Genomic DNA, 16,957 nt, shown 5'->3' with positions numbered 1-16,957 from the left:
CTGAAAGTCCTCTGCTCTTAGAGAGTCCTCAAACTGCTTGCTGCTCCATTAGGAGAAAAGAATTTGGGTGCCTGGGTGGCTCAGTCGGTTAAGCATCTGCCTTCGGCTCAGGTCATGATCCTGGAGTCCTGGGATCGAGTCCCGCGTCGGGCTCCCTGCTCAGCGGGGAGTCTGCTTCTCTCGCTGCCCTTCCTCTCACTCGTTCTCTCAATCTCTCTCTCTCTAATAAAAATCTTTAAATTGTCCCCCCGCCCCCTGCCTTTTTTTAACCGGGACAGAGCCCAGGAAAGCACTTTCTGGTCCTGGTCCTCACCCTCTCCTCCCAGCTGGGGCCTCTACAAATGTCTGCTGTGTCTGCTTTTCCGCCCTCTTCACCAGTTAAACTCCCACAGTAGAACCAAGGCAAGCGTTACTTCCTCAGGGACCCCTTTCCCTCCACAGGGTCAAATCCCCCCAGTCAGGCAGGGAAAGCGAGGTGGGAGGGCTTGTCTAAAAGGCTTAGGCACCGGCTGCGGGTTGTTCCTGGGGTTACCTGATGACCTCCTTCCCTGCCCCCCAGAGCCGCAGCCCTCTGAGAGCAGAGACCCCGTCTGGTTACTGTGATGTCCCCAGCACTACACAGAGCCTGACCCATGCAGGCACCCCAGGAAGTGTATTCGGCAAGCGTCGCTCTTCCTTACCGCCAGGTTCCGAGCACAAAGCTGAAAAAGCACAAATGTAAGGATGGCAGACATTTACGTACCAGAAAGCTGTTTAATGCAATAGCTTGCATACCCAGTTCAACACAGTCTGTTTAGTTCAAATTAACTTCACAGTACAAAGAACCAAGAAGCCTGGAGGGGGCCACGGTTGAGATCAAAAGGAAGTCTCTGCCAGGAGGGGCAGGACGTGGACTTCAAGAAGGCCTTTCTCGCCACCCCACCTCCAGAAGCGGCTACACTGCTGGACCCTTCAAACGGCCTGGGCGCCGCCCCGCGGGAGGAGCGGCACAGCACTAGAGACGAGGCCCCCCGGGTCAGGATTCTGCAGCCCTACCAAGGGCGGGCCCAGCCAAAGGCACTGGAGCTCGGACACAGGAACTCTGCCGCGGACGGGCTGGGGACGGCAGCCCTGGAGAACCAGCTCCACAGGCTGCTTCGGGCTCCAGTTGATCCCTCTCCCCCTCCCCCCAGCTCAGTTTGAGCAGATGAACCACAGTGAGACGGGGTCCAGTGAAGCCAGAAGGGCGGCAGTGGGGAGCATGCTGGGGGCAGGGGCAGGGCCAGTGCTCTGCTAGCTGTCCGAGGCAGGGGGGAGTGGGGACCATTCCAGCAAAACAACAACATCTGGGTTTTTGGTTTTTTTTTGGTTTTTTGTTTTTTTTTACTACTCTGAGCTTAATTTGAGTAAGCAAAGCCTCATAAGGGGTGGGAAGCCATCGCCTGTGAGTCGCTTCGGAGCTCACCCGGGGGCACGCTGGGTCCCAGGAGCAGGCACAGAGGAGGGTGCTCGGGCAGAGGTTTCCCGCTAACCTTCTGGGTCTTTAGTTTAAGCTCTGGTTAACTTCCTGCTGCAGCTTCTGGGCAGGGCCGTTCCTGGGCTCGAGCTGCAGAAGGCTGCTGATGTCCTCAAAGCTGGACTGGTAGTCCTGAGGGGACAGAAGGCGGTGAGGACGAGACCTGACTGAGGGGGGCCAGAGCGGCCAGAGCAGAGGGTCTCGAAGCCCAGCCCGTAGGCCTGCCCTGAGCCACCTGGGCTCCCCTGGACGGGAAGGGACGTGCCCCCCCCCCCCCCAGCCCCGCCTATGCTCTGGAAGTGCCACCACAGGCACAGACGGCTCAGCTGGTGCCTTGCAGTCAGGCCCTTTTTACCTTGAGTGCCTTGTAGGCTTGCGCTCGTCTGTAGAATGCCTTCACGTTCTTTCCATCCAGCTTGAGGGCTTCCGTGCAATCCCTCACTGCCTCCTTGTACTGCTTCAGGGCCAGATGGCAGAGCGCTCTGATGGCAAAGACCGTTCGGAGGGGTCAGTCGTGCTTAGAGGCCGCCCACCAGCCATGGGGTGGTCTGAGGGCTGATCTGGGAGTCGGCGGCGGGGCAGCTTTCTCACGCTCGCAGCAGGGCTGGCCCCTCTGCAGCGGGAACCCGCCGATCGGCGTGGAGGGGCGAGGGGACGGGCCGGCACCCAGCGCCGCTGCGGGGGCACAGGAGCCCGGCTTGCAGCACTCCACAGCCTGACCGGGTGGCTCTGTCCCTCGGGCTACCTCGCGCTCCCAGCCTGGGCTCTTTTGCTCCTGAAACCTCCCCCTTGCCGGATTAAAGTCATCCACCTTAAGCACTGGCCCCCGAGGATGCGCCTGTGCACATGTTAGCGGGGAGACGTGAAGAGGTCTGCGGCTCACTCTGAAATGCGCCCAAACTGGGATGGACCGGTCAACGGCTACGGAGCGATGGAGCAAACGTAGCAAAACGTTCACGGGGAATTTAGATGGTGGTTGTAGGAGTGTTCAATGCACAATTCTTTCAACTTACATTGTGAATATTTTCATAATCATGGAAAAAAAAATAGTTGCATACATCCACACAACAAAACGTCCTGCATCTACGGGGGAAAAGCATGGACATCTTCCCCATGCTTTTCCCCAGAGGGCCACTGAGAGCAGGTGTGCTGGCACTCCTTCTGTAACCCCATCCATTCCACCTCACCATTGCCAACGGGGGCAGTATTCACTCAGCTGGGTGAACCATGACCTATTTTACCAATTCCTTATCTGGAAATATTTTCCATTGCTTCCAGTTTGTACATACAGGGTGCTGCCGCGAGCACCCTTGTGGATACACTTGGATGCCTCCTGGGGGGAACGGACGGGTGAGCAGCGCGTTTATAATCGTGACTGTTACTGCCAAAATGCTCTCCAAAGGAGCTGCTCTCCTAGGCTCTATCGGTAACTTTCTATTGTCCTGGACCTGTACCAACCCTGGGCGTCAGTCTTTAACTTCCGTCAATAATGGAAGGAAACAAGGTCTGTTTTAATGTAGTTGCTTTAAATATGAGCAAAGCTCAGTATCTTTACATAGGCTTTTTAACCTTATGAAATCAAATTTACCTTTCCTTTAACGACCTCTCTGGTCCCTATCCCCCACCCCACAATTCTATTTTAATACTGTGCCCTCTGCAAGATAACTATTCCACACATTCTTCCAGAACTTAATGGTTTTACTTTCTTCATTTGAAACTGTGATCCGCTTAGAATTTATTTTAAAATACAGAGTGAGGCAGGGATTCAGGTTCATTTTTCATTTTAAATGACACCCTTCTGAAGGTCCATTCGGGGCAAGCTGTAGGTGCTGGGCACCCGAGGGATAGCCCCACTCGGGAACCAACTGCACAGAGAGAACGGAAGGAAGCCAAAGGCGATGCCCCGGTGTGCAGAGACGCATACGCACAAGGCGGGGCATTAAAATGGCATCCAGGAGGTGGTCTAATTTCAGCCGCAATGGATGGAAAGTTCAGTTTTGTGTCAAGTTATCAGTCCTCGAAATTAAATTTATAAATCCAACGTAACCACAACCAAAAGTCCACCAAGGTACTTTTTGGAGTCTGTCAAAATGATCCTAAGATTTAGCTAGAAGAGCAAAGCTGAAAGTAGCCAGGGATGCCCTGATTGAGAACAAGGAGAAGACCAGCCCGACAAGGTAGCATAAAGCTCTAACAATTAAAACAGTGTGGCACGAACACACTTGCGTGAAAAATCGTATTTAAACAAAACAAAGCACTGTCTTGAATGTATTAAAAAACCAGGAAAATAGGCTAATAGAGGTCTCTCGCAGTATGAGGCGAGTGAGTCCAGCAGGCCCAGGGATGGGGGAGTCAAAGTGCTGATGAGAAACCTAGAACAAACCGGCAGCAGCCCTTCCTTCCAGTTCACCTGACAGTCTGAGGCACCCCTGGTCCAATCAGCCAGTAAAACCACAGGTCCCAAATTCCAAAATCTATGCTTTAAAACAGAAAGTTCTCTTTTGAACTTATTTGACAGCAAAACCTGACCTGACCCGCGCAAGCACGAGGTTATAGTCTTTAACACTGGCCCCATGTGAACGTGCGATTTCCCCGTGTTTCAGGCAGAAATGTTAACAATGAACTTCAGCCACTGCCCCAGAGCCTGCGGGAGCATTTTGTGGTCCAATATACGGACCATATGACCTTACTCAGATCTGGAACACATTTTATCCCAAGAATGTTGGATAGGAAATGGACAGATAGTAAATCCGACATTTTTGAACTAAAGAGTAGTATGCATGTGAGCAGGGTGGGAGAAACAATTTATAACATCTTATAGTAAGTCTTTTATAAGCAAGATTTGGAGCAGATAAGGTCCCTTGCTGAATGTTTCAAGATTCCCACAGTAAAACTAATAGCAAGATCTTATCGGAGCCAGGCTGCAAGTCTGTCTCCACCATTTACTGCCTGGGTGAGCAGAGGCAAAGCGCTTCTGACTCTGAGCTTCTGATTTCTGGACTTTAAAAGGGGGAGACCACCTACCACCAGGACACCTGAGTGTGTCGCAAAACCGTGACTCCCACCCAATAAAGGGATGGTCCCCCCACTGTCGGTGGAAAGAACCAGCAGTCACGGACGGCTCGGGGCGAGGGATGTTCCACTGCGCCACAGGCCACACCCTTCAGGCTGGACGGCACCGTCTCTCCTGCTCCCAGGCCGGGTGATAGTGAGCCCACACCCTGGGTTCCGTCCTGACGCCAAGACAGTGTCAACCCTTCTAACAGGAGGGTCCGGGGAAGCCGTGGGGCTGGGGCCAGGGGGCGGGCTACGAGACACGTGTTGAGGTTGTGTTTATGTAACAGGCACATTGCTCTCACTTACAGAGTGTGCTCACTTGGACGGTCCACGAAACCCTGAGGGGGTGGGGGGCTGACAGAGCCCAGGCTCCATGCTGGCGTTGCTCAGTTTCTATTCCTTTAAGAGAGCGAATGCCACTGGTCCCACCTGCCTCACGGTGACCACAACAGCTGGGCATGCCTATTTTGAGCTGCAACATCCTGACTAAACGCTGGGAACGGAGGAGACTATGGGACAACAGCCACCGTCCTGAAACCCCCCAGGCCAGCGGCTGCGTGGACGATACCTGTTGCTGTAAGTGGCAGACTCCATGTCGCTAAAGGAGAGGCTCTCACTGTACTTCTCAATCGCTTTCTTATGGTTTCCCTTCTTTACAAGCTCATTGCCTTCCTCCTTCAGAACTCTGGCTCTCTCCACATCCCCAGAAGAAGACACTAGATGCAAACGCAGAAGAGGAAAGAGCCATGGAGCGGGTGCCCGAGATCCACGAGGCCTCGCCGACATCGGCTCTTCGAGTCGTCGGCGACCCCCCCACCCTGAGACTCCCTACCCTGCTCTACAGCAGCCTCCCCAAGGAAGGAGGCCCCACGCGGCTTCTGGGCAGTTAGCCAGAGGAGGCTGGGGACTCCGGGTGGAAACACACAGCCATGCACGTAAGGACAGACACGCGGTAAGGAGCAAGCTGGGTTCTAGCCCCTGCACGGCCCCGTAGTAGCCGGGGGCCTCGGGGGACCTGCCTGTCTCTGGGCCCTCAGTTTCTCTGTACGATGGGGCACTAGCTACCCCACCCGGGGCTAGCGTCAGGACAAAACCTGAGAGTCCACCACAAAGTGCAGAACCCCCTATAAACTTAAAGCAGGAGAGTAAGTATTGAACTAAGCAAGCACCTGAGACAGGGTGTAGCTCCTGGGCTTTCAGAAGAGACCAGCGTTCATCTCTGCTCTGAGCCTGTAGCTTCCCTCACCCACCCCACGCAGCTCGGCCCCAGCCTTCACGGACAGACACGAGGTGAAACCCGGGCTGCTCGCCTGGCCCGCGGGCCCTCCACTGCACGGCCGCACCTCCACGCTCCAGCCCCAGCTCCCAGATCACCGGGTTTAATTTTTAAAAACTTATCTTTATAAAATCCTGAATATTTACGACATGGGTAAGGTTTTAGGAACAAAACGAACACCTCTGAACTCATCCCTCACCTTAAGAAATGGAACATTTACTAAGACCCTTAAAGCCCTGTGGGGCCCCCTTCCCAAGTCAATCCACCCCCAGAGGAAACCATGATCCCCAATCCTGTGCTTCCTTCCCCCTTTTCCTTCTTGGTAGCTTAACTATATATGATAGTTCCTACAAACCATTTGCTGTTTGTTTTTAAATTTCACATAAAAGAATAAATCACTCGAAGTATTCCTCTACGGCTTGGCTTTGTTCCTTTCCCCCAGCGCTGTGTTCCTCAGATTCGGCTGTTCTGATGCATATCCGTGTAGCTCGTCCTCACTGCTCGGAATGGCTCTCTCACCCCTTCTACTGCGAGATCTGCGCTGTTTCCAGTTTTGTCGTTTGTTCTTGCAAACATCCTGCCATGACCCTTCCTGCGCGTCTCCTGGGGGCTGTGGCGTCCACACCCCTTCGGCCACCCCAGGCTCTCCACACACCACGCACCCCAGTCGTGCTGACTCCCACCGCTCCCCTGCGGTACCCACGCACTGCATTCTCCAGCTCTCACCGTCTCTCCAGAGATCCCCCTCCCTTCCCCTTCCTACCTGAAGAACGCCCCCCTGACCCCCTCAATGTCCAGCTCAGCATGTCCCCCTCCTCCGGGAGCTCTCTCTGACTCCTCCAAGTGCACACGTGTTAGTTCCTGTTTCCAACTCCCCAGATACTAGAAGCTCTAAAGCACGTGCCCTTCCTCCTGTATTTTCAAATGCTGTTTGTATGTCTCCGTCTCTCGTGAGACAGAGAGCTTCCTGAAGGCCAAGACTGTCTGTCCTCTCTGGGTCAGGCTGCTTGGCACAGAGCTGGAAAACAGACAGCCCGGTGACTCTGAGAGAAGGAACTACTTGGCAGGTGCCCTGAAGCCATCTAGCTCGTTAGCACCCCACATTTCCATTCTGGAGAAGAGCGGGGGGACACTCACCAGGTTCCCTCAAACCGAAGGGAATGCTACCCCCGGCCAGACACATTCCCTCCCGGGAAGGGGAGTGACCCTGCCCTCCCCCCTACCACTCACGGCGAGGCTCTTGCCCTCACACCTGGTGTACCTCTAACACCCAGCTCCCTTGGCCCAGCGAATTCCCCGGGGTGCCGGTGAACCGCCGCCTGAAGAATGGCTATTTTACACGGTTGAGGTGGACAGTCTCCTGTTTGGGGGCTACCTGGCTTTGATCTCCCCTCTCTATTCACCTCCAGGGCCTCACGTGGTGTGTGTGCTCCTGGGGAAGCATCACCCTCTCGCTATAAAGGTGGCGGCTGATAGCTTAGGGCAGAGCTCATCACAAAATCTCAGCCCCTGGTCACAGTGACCAGTTCCCAGAGGCTGGCCTGTGACGAAACAGGCCAGAATACACGCAGACGGGGTATTTAAAGGGACTTAAAGGAAAGAAACCCTCTCTTTCTTAGGGAGCTCTTTTTCTCTTCCTCTGGGCCATGAGGCATGGATTATGGGGACGAGGCCAGGAAGTACTTTATAGCTATTTACCACTGGGAGGGAAGACTGCCCCAAGACAAAGCAGACACACCAGAGGAGAGAGCTGAGAGGAGTACAGAGGAAAGGAGTCCGAGTCTGATAATGTAGTGAGCTGCTGGAGCAAACCTTGCCTGAACCTGACTTGGAACTTTTCAGTTCCGTGAGCCAATACGTTCTCTTTGTTACTTTTATCGTGTTGAGTTTTCTGTTCTTGCCACCAAAAACATCCTAGATCATCCATCCCCGGCGCTGCCAGAGGAAAGAGAAGGGAACTGCACTGCACACTACGCACCGGGCTGAGCGTCCAATGTGCCTTCTCTCTGAACCGGACAGGGGTGGGTGGGAGAACTGAGAGACCGAGAACTGAGAAGACAATCTCTAAGAGGTGAAGACTTTTTGTTTTGCTTCGTAGATAACTTCTATAGCTCAGCTTAAGCAAGGCCAGTTTTTATAGGATTACTCTAAAGAGAGTGGCCACAGGGAGACTGTAACACTCTGGGCAGGAAGTCGCAGCTTACCTCTGCTCTTGGCACTTGTGGTCTCTCTGAATTTGCTCTTAGCGCTCTCTTTGTGGTACTCCAAAGGCAAGGAATCCCACCTCTTCTGAGCTGTGACAGGCACCAAGGGGATGGAGGGCAGCTTCAGGCGCCACTCGGGCCCCAGGGAGTCCACGAGAGCTCTGGTCATTCTGGAAAGGCAGACAGATGTACAGGGAGGTTTCCGGCTGGGGCAGGAAGATAGCCCTCCCCTCATAAATCCAGAGGGGGTGCGTAAGAGCCACCATCCCTGTATAGCCTTCTGACGGGCAGCAGGAAAGGAACAGAAGTCTGCCACCACGGCACTCCCTCCCTGCCTGGCCCTGACTTGGCCACACTCCGTTAACTTCAAAGTGGTGACGGCTGCTTGTTAAGGGTACTTAAACCTTACCCCCAAAGGACCATGCATGCCCCCAAGAAAGGATCCATTTCTCAATGGATCTATTATAAGGCCATGCACGCACCTGACATTCGATTCATGCTCAGAAATTTTTATAAAATCCAAATCTTAGGTCATTCTCAGATTTTAACATCCTCCAGCGGTTCCCACTTCCCTAGGCTGACGGGGCCTGAGATCCAGTCCCCTCCCCCGCCCTCCACTTTTACTGTGTGTCATATTCCCTCTTGATCCGTCTGTTCCAGCCTTTGTCCATGCTTTTCCCTCTACCTGGCATGATCTCTTCACTTTCCATCTCCCCCTTCTGGGCCCAGCTAACTTGCTTCAAATGCTGCTCAGGGACCATGTCCGTTTGATTAAGTGATCTCCAGCCCCTGGCACATCCCTGGACACCCACCTGGGCCCAGTTAAGTATGTGCTCGATCAGTGAATAACGCCAACTGTATGCTTTTCCTGCTCCAACGACTGTGCTCCTGTGTGACTAGAAGGACAGCATCACAGACGTCCTGGTCTGTGATGGAGCCCCCACGGCTGTTTTTCTGACTGGCACAGCTATTTCAAATCTCTGCCCTCCTCGGCCCAGCTCCCTCACCCTCCTCCTTTCTCAGGGCAGACTTCCTGGTCATACAAACACAAACCCACCTGCATGGGCACCGAATCCCTCCTCCTTCTCTCCTGTCACACATGAAGAAGTGACAAGGCCAGTCTCTCCACCTCAGCTCTGGCTCTCGCCTCGTCCTGCCTCTGTCAGGAACCACAGCCAGCGGCTCTCCTCTAGCTTCATCCTCTCTCTACCGACTCCAACTGGCCGCATGTAACTGTTTCCTCGCTTCGTAAGACCCCCCTGGAGACCCCGCTCTGCCATCGCAGGGGGACTCCTCTGCCTCTTCACGGCCGAGCTTCGTGCATCCACTGCCCCCCGGGCTTCTGACCCTTCTGAATGCTTCCATCACAACCACCAGTGACTCTCATTCTTAAACCCGCCCACTTAACTCACGGAACACCTGATGGTGCCCTGATGGGAATGAGGTTTTCATCCTTCTGGAAATACTTCTTCCCTAAATGTTCCAAATTTCCTCCTCCCCTCCAGCTGCTGTTCCCCCGAAGTCCCTCAAATGTAATCTTCAAGTGCCATCCTCTTCCCCCGGCTCATTTGCTGTGGGGGTCTTTTTTTCTCCCACAACCTCAACCCATCTCTATGCTGATGATGTTCGAACCCACAGGTCTGCCTTGTATTGGTCTCTTTTTGCTCTAAAACCCATATAAATATCAACCACTAGCCTCGCGTCTCTCATCTCAAGGTCCCCCTGACTCTACAGGTCAGCCACCAGGATGTTTCTCCTAGTCTTCCCTTCTCACCACCCCCAACACCCAAATTCACTGAACTATTACCTAACTGTCCCCAGAACTGGTCCCACTGTCCTCTTCCCACGATCTCCACCATCTGAGTTACCGCCCAGCCCTTCCGACTCTGCTCTCCTTCATGTCATCCTGCAACACGGCAGCCAGGGACCTTCTCTCTCAAACCCGCTCACACGGCCCCCCTGCTGAGGACCCTTGCACAAAGCCTCACCGTGCCTGGATTCGGTCCGGGCCCCGTGTGGTCTGGCCTCACCTCACACGTCTGAGCTGAGCTCCTCACCAGCAGCGCCAATTCCTGGAACACATCATCCTGCCCTTCCTGCTGCCCTGGCCCCAGAGCTCTTCATCTCTCAGTCTCAGCTCACCTCCTCAAAGTCCTGACTGACTTCCTCCCTCCCCCTGGCTGGTTAGGTGCCCCTCTCTGCCCCGTCGGCTCCCTGGGCTGCCTCCTACTGCAGCACTCACCACACTGTGGTGTGTGTGGCTATGACTGATTGGGGTTCCCCAAGAGACCGGGGGTTCCATTAGGGGAGGAAGAGCTATGTGTCAGGCATCAGCCCAGGCCCTAGTGCAAAGTCGGGCACACAGAAGTGCCAGATTCTGTTGAATGACTGAAAGTAAAGGGAGGCAGAGAGAAAACAAGCTAAAAATGATACACAATACACACGCCACGAAGTCCTGTGAAGGGTTTGCTATGAGTGTGGCATTTGGCTTTTCAGCAGCCCATGCAGGGAGGGGAAACACGATCGGTCACACAAACGAGGGCATCCATGAGGCGGAAACAAACCACCACACATAAGCCCAGAACGGAATGGCGTCTGAGGGCCTCATGAGGGGTCACAGTACCCCAGACCGACCCATCCCCGCAAACACCACCCCACAGCCTCATGCCCCGGCTGCCTGCCCCCATGTCCTACTCTCCCCACTCTAGTTAGGTCTGTGAAGCAAGTGGGGTCCTCCCCGGGGCACCTGGCACGATGCCTTATGCAGAGCTCAGTCACCTATTACTAATGAATGAATCTGAGCAGGCCCATCAAGTCATCAGTCCTCTCACCCTGGCCCCTTAGGGCCCTGCTAAATAACCACAACAGCGGACTCTCCTTCTGCACCTTCCCCACGCGCTCATTAGGTCGCAGGGGACCCCCAGGACATGACCAAAGCCGTGGGCCCGAGTGCATCCAAGAGGCCGGGGAGGTCCAGAGAGACCGCCCGCAGTGACTCAGGCTCACCTGTTGATGCCCTCCAGGGCCGATGCGACGCTGTCATCAATCTGGAGCACGGTCTTGTAGTCCACGTAGGCCAGGGGGTACTTCTCCAGAGCCTCGTAGGCCGATGCTCGCCGCAGCAGGGGCTTCATGCTGAAGGGAATCAGGGCCAGCGCGCTAGAGCAGGAGGCAGAAATGTCATCTGGCTGCTGAGTCACCGGGGCTCCCCCCGCAGCTTCTAGGCAGGGTCCTCTGCAGCATTCGGTATACAGGAGGTCATATCTGGCACAGAGATGCTGCCGAAAATGTCAAACCTTAGCAGAGGGACTTTCCGACTTCGAGTGAAGTGGAGCAGGGATGATGGGCAGAAAACCACTAAGACCGTGAAATCTGTGTGTCCGTGCACCGATTTTCCGAGTTGCAACCGCCCCCAAATCAAGAACAAGTGCCTGTAGCTCTCGTGCTTCCATGTGTTTCTATGGAGTCTGACCCGGTGGGAGAAACAGGCCCCGCAGTCAGACGGACTGCTGTTTGAACGCTACCTCTGCCACCAGCCACGTGACCCCAGGCAGATCACCTTACGGCCTCCATCGGCTGCAACCCACTTCTAGCCTGGGCGGGACAGTAAACTTACCCTGCAGAGCGGTCATGAGCCCTCGGGGAAGGAAACCCAGCCCGGGCCTGGTACAGAGCAACGGAGCACAGGCCCCGTGAGCACGCTCACCGCTCCTCCTCCTCTCTCAGCTACCACCAGGGCATGACCCTAACGCAATGCTGCAGTATATCGGGTCTGAGAACACGGGAACGGGTGCCAGTTCAGTGATGAGGAGAGAGGGCAGTGTCAGACTGGCTTGCAGAAGAAAGAAGTACGACAAACCGCTGAACATTCTTTACACTGGTCATCGATGGACACCTTCTCCTTGCTTCTTTTGAGGCCATTCACTAACCTCTATCCCTCTCCCCCCGCCCCATCCACCCAAGAAAACACCGGGGTGAGCCAGTCACTAGCCTGCAACTCTCCCTCGTCCTCGGGTCCCTGATCTCACAAGGCCTGTAAGGCCCACCTCTAAGTCCCCCCCCCCCACCTGACTCCTCCTCCTTTAGCAGACTCCAAAAACACGAGTCAGGGGCCGCAAGCACCAAGTAGAGCCCCCTATCCTCGGTGAGCTGGTGACACTTAGGGACACCTCCCCATTATCTGACATAGTGGTAACTGCTGGGATCGACCCCAATCAGAGAACAGGCCAGATGAATGCAGCCTCTTCTCCTGAGACCCTGAGGGCCCCAGATCACCCCCGCCCACTTACGAAGTGCAGTCTTTGATGCAGTCCCTGCAGTTGCCGTCCTTTAAGTGGCATGCTGCGCGGTTCGAGAAGAGAATACTTTCTTCTTCGGGGTTCGAACAACCTGCCCAGGGGGAAGCGGAAAGTATGAGATTAACAGGGTGGGAAATGGATGCCTGGGGACTCTGGGGTGTATTTCACACCCAGAGTTCTCTGGGCTTCCTGGTTGGGCTTGTGGGGTCTGATGGGCTGCCAGGTTTGTCATTCGCACGTGGGAGCGAGAGCAGCAAGCTTCCCGCCACTCACGGGAAACCAGACACCTTCTCCTTCACTCACTCCAGCACTGAAGCTAGGACCAGCAGAAGACAAAATATGGACCAGCTGGCTTCTGCTCAAGGAAATCCATGCTGTAACTGTGTGTGTGTGTGTGTGTGTGTGTGTGTGTGCGTGCACGCGTGTATGTGAATTTTGTTACAAAAAGCATGTAAACCCAATAAGAGGGGTTCCTGAAAAAGGCAAAGAAAAATGTGATAAAGAGACTGCGCAGGTGAGACAGAGACTAATCCTACCTTTCAAATCAGAGGGGACTTTGCCAGGGAGGCCTCTGGGTCTGGCAGGACTACGCAGAACTTAATCAGGGGAAGGATTCAAGCGACCCAGTGCAGATGAGAATTATCAGACACTTCTCTAAAGCCCATCCTTATTCTCAGGAATCTCAGAAGCCCATGTTTTTTACTGTGTGGCCACAATGACTTTCAATTTTAAAAATAATTTTTCAGGGCGCCTGGGTGGCTCAGTTGGTTAAGTGTCTGCCTTTGGCTCCGGTCATGATCCTAGAATCCCAGGATCGAGCCCTACGTCTCGTTGGGCTCCCCACTCAGCAGGGAGTCTGCTTCTCCCTCTGACCCTCCCCCCTCTTGTGCTCTCTCTCTCTCAAATAAATAAAATCTTAAAAAAATAATTTTTCTTTTTTTTTTTTTTTTAAGATTTTATTTATTTATTCGACAGAGATAGAGACAGTCAGCGAGAGAGGGAACACAAGCAGGGGGAGTGGGAGAGGAAGAAGCAGGCTCATAGCAGAAGAGCCTGATGTGGGGCTCGATCCCATAACGCCGGGATCACGCCCTGAGCCGAAGGCAGACGCTTAACCGCTGTGCCACCCAGGCGCCCCAAAAAAATAATTTTTCAACCACTTCATACCCACTAGTATAAGCCACAACGGAAATCAAACAAACAAACAAAAAAACCCCAAATCATTAAGTGTTGACTCAGTAATTCCACTCCTGGGTATACACCCCAAAGAAGTAAAACAAACTCTTTTCCGAAAATTACAAAACTTCTAGAAAACAGTATAACAGATACTTGACATCCATCACTGGACTTGGCATACATTATATTTGTTTCCAACCTTTCTCGAGATGGCTAAAGCTCCACTCACCCTGTTCCTTTTCCTTTTGCTTCCTCCCAGACCCCCAGAGGTCAGCACAGTCCTGAAGTTGGTATGTAACGTCTCCCTGTGTGCATGTTGGCCTACTTCTATTCCGTAGGCATTCACAGAACGAGAATATACCATTTCACATCTTTCAAAGTTTTTCGAAACTAAGTGGCACCCTACTCCCTATCCTTCCGCAACTTACTTTTGTTTCACTAAATATTTTACCATATGGAGGCATGATAGCTTTTATTCAATATCAACAATAACAAACCTAGTAAGATAAAAACATTCCCCTTTATTTTGCCAGGCCCTGAGTGAGACAACAAAGTACAGAAAAAAAAGTAAAATATATCCTTGCCCTTGAGGAACACAAGTACTCAAAACTCATAGTCCATCTCAAGTCGCTGGAGCATGGGTGCACAGAAGCAGTAGTGGTGAGGTGGGAAGGGCAGCAGAGGAACCAAGGATCCTGCCCGTGAGCCCGCACAAGTCACCCAATCCCTCTGATCGCGTGTGCTCCCCTATCACGTGAACATACCACTTCACAGACTTGCTGGAAGGGTTCATTTTGTTAGCTTGCTCCCTGCTGTCCTTTCAAGATCAGTAAAACTTATCAGAGAAATCAAGGGATTTGCCCAGAAATTATCTGGAAAATCAATAGCAAGGTCAGAACCAAACGCTGGTCCCCTACTAAATCTAGACACCAGGCCAGCCTTTCTAAGGATCCAGAATAAATCCATACAAAAGCATAAGCTTTTCCAGACCAGCTGGGGTAGGATGAAAGAAAAAAGTAGAAAAATCAGTATCTCAGATTCATCAGTGACTTCATCAAGTGAGGCTGAGATGAGGAGGTGGACCTAAAGAGGAGTGTTCTAGAAAAACAAGATGGGGCAAAAGGCGGGCTTGAAATTGCAAAAGTTCAAACAAGACAGATCGGAATTTGGAGAGGATCTGGGGAGAAGCCTCGCAAAATGATTCAAAACTTGGACTTGCAAATCAGACAGACCCAGATTCAAATCCTGCCTCTAACATGTCTTCATTGTATAACCAAGGGTAGACAAATCTAACTCTTTTGGACTCATCTATAAAGTGTCTTATCTGTAGGTCTGTACGAAGATAAAAAGGAATGAGGTCTGTAGTGTCTGGCACACAGCAAAGCACTCAACAAATGCTAGCCAAGAAGAGAAGGAAGGCAAAGGGAAATAGGTACTACAGAAAATCAGGGCTCATGGGTAAGACACTTTAGAGAAGAGGTTTGGGGCAACGGGCTATGGCTGGTTAGAATGAGGCTTACCTACCTCTTCTCCAAACTGTCTTACCCATGAGCTGGAGGCTGGGAGAACGGATAAAGGACATGCTGCTCCTCTATTTAAAACAAAACTCCCCAGTAGAACTCCCATCAGGGAATAAAATCCAAACTCCTTACCACAGCCTACCATGTAAAACGCCTACACAATACGGCTCTGCTTATCTAACTGCCCTCAATACTTCTTATTCCTCCACGGGCTCACTATGTTCTGTCTCCTGCAACACACCATGCTTACTCTGTCTGGGGGCCAGTTCCCTCCCCATGGAATGCTCAGTGCCCAAAACTCTGTGCACTGGGCTTCTTCTCATCATTCAGACGTCACTTCTTCAAAGCTGTCCTTGACCTTCCACTCCAAAGGAGTTCCCCAGTCACCTCTCTTACCACATCACTGTATTTATATTCTTTGGAGCCCTGATGGTGATCAGACAGGCCTTGTTTACCTCTGGATAAAGAAAGAATGGTATATCCATACAATGGAACATTATGCAGCCTTAAAAAGGGAAGAAAACATCTGTCACATTGCTACAACATGGATTACAATGTCCTCGGGGCCATTATGCTAAGCAAAATAAGTCAGTCACAAAAGACAAATACTGTATGACTTCACTCATCTTAAGTATCTAAACTAATCACAGTCGGAGCTACACAAAGTAGAAAGGTGGAAACCGAGGGCTAAGGGGAGTGAAGGAAGATTAGTGTTTAGGGGGTAGAATTTCACTGCTGCAGATGAAAAAGTTCTAGCGATCTGTTGCACAACAATGTGAATGTATTTAATACTCCACTTAAAAATGGTTAAGAAGGTAAATTTAATGCTGTGGGCTTCCCCCTCCCGCAATAAAAAATGTGATAAAACACCATTAATATGGAAATATGTTTGTGATATATAAGTATGTGAAAAAGCACCAGTAATAAAACCGTATTACAATAAAAAAAAAAAAAAAAGCAAAAAGGGCCAAGGAAGTTTCTCGTAGGATGCCAAAGTGGGGAATGGGCGGGAAGGGTGCCCGGCGGGCCTGGTGAGCCAGCTGGCCGCGGGGAAAGCAAGCCCCAGGCACCCCGGGCAGGAGCGAGGTCTGGGTGACCGCCGTGGGGGACGCCGGAGGGAGAGGCCGGCTGGCGGCGAAACGGGGGCCAGGGTCGTACCTTGCGCCTGCAGCGTCCGCAGCGCGCGGCTGTAGAGCACCGTGGCCTCGGCGAACTGGCCGTTGCGGAAGCTCTGGTTGCCGGCGGCGCGGAGCCCGTCCACGGAGTCCGCGAGTTTCGGGCCCATCCCCGGGCCGAGCCGGCGCACCGGGGGGCGCGTCCGTTACCGCGCCAAGGCGTGCGCAACAGCGTGCGGGCGGGAGCGCCGACCGGCGAAGACTGGAGTCCGACGGCCAACCTGCCCGGGAGGGGGCGGGACGCGCGGGGCGGGGCCGGCGCTGCGCGCGCCAGGGGCCTTCTGCGCATGCTCGGGTCGGGACTTACCTAGCGAAGCGTGCTTGGGTCCCTGGAGGTAGGCTGAGAGCCTGGGAATGCTAAAACTCTGGGCGAACAATGAAAGAGGCCAGGTCCCGGCTCTCGGGGAGCTTACATTCTAGTGGGAACCGACAGGCTATTAACTTGAACAAACGAAGACGATAATCTCATAATGGGATTAGTGCTAGAAGGAAAACAAAATAGTGATGTCATGGAAAGGGACCACGTGGGGACTCTTTTAGATAAGGGGGCGTCCTCCGGTGCGGTAGGCGTCTCTGAGGAAGTAATTGAGCTGAAGAAGCGGGAGAAGGTTTAGGGAGTGCTGTTCCAGACAGAAAGATAGCAAGTGCAAAGGCACTGAGGCTGGAAACTAACTGGTACCTAGTGCTCTGTAGATGTTGATTTACTAAATGAATGCACCGATAGGTTCATGAGGATCTTTCGCTGAGGGGAACTTC

The 16,957-nt window shown here is 53.0% G+C and overlaps 1 protein-coding gene across 1 annotated transcript; it reads right to left on the bottom strand.

The window, feature by feature from the left end:
• Positions 1–744: 744 nt before the first annotated feature.
• Positions 745–16,428, bottom strand: TOMM34 (translocase of outer mitochondrial membrane 34). Its single transcript, XM_045804711.2, has 7 exons — positions 16,185–16,428; positions 12,322–12,421; positions 11,039–11,191; positions 8,033–8,202; positions 5,121–5,268; positions 1,851–1,977; positions 745–1,627 (listed from the first exon to the last, which is right to left on the bottom strand). Exons 1-7 carry the CDS (start codon positions 16,309–16,311, stop codon positions 1,523–1,525), a joined length of 930 nt encoding a protein of 309 aa, XP_045660667.2. The 5' UTR covers positions 16,312–16,428; the 3' UTR covers positions 745–1,522.
• Between the last annotated feature and the right edge of the window lie 529 nt (positions 16,429–16,957).

Source organism: Ursus americanus, chromosome 22 (genome assembly GCF_024610735.1).
Source record: "Ursus americanus isolate L20-20 chromosome 22, mUrsAme1.1.p, whole genome shotgun sequence".
NCBI lineage: Eukaryota > Metazoa > Chordata > Mammalia > Carnivora > Ursidae > Ursus > Ursus americanus.
The sequence above is the reverse complement of the archived record's forward strand: the minus strand, read 5'-3'. Positions and strand labels throughout refer to the sequence as shown.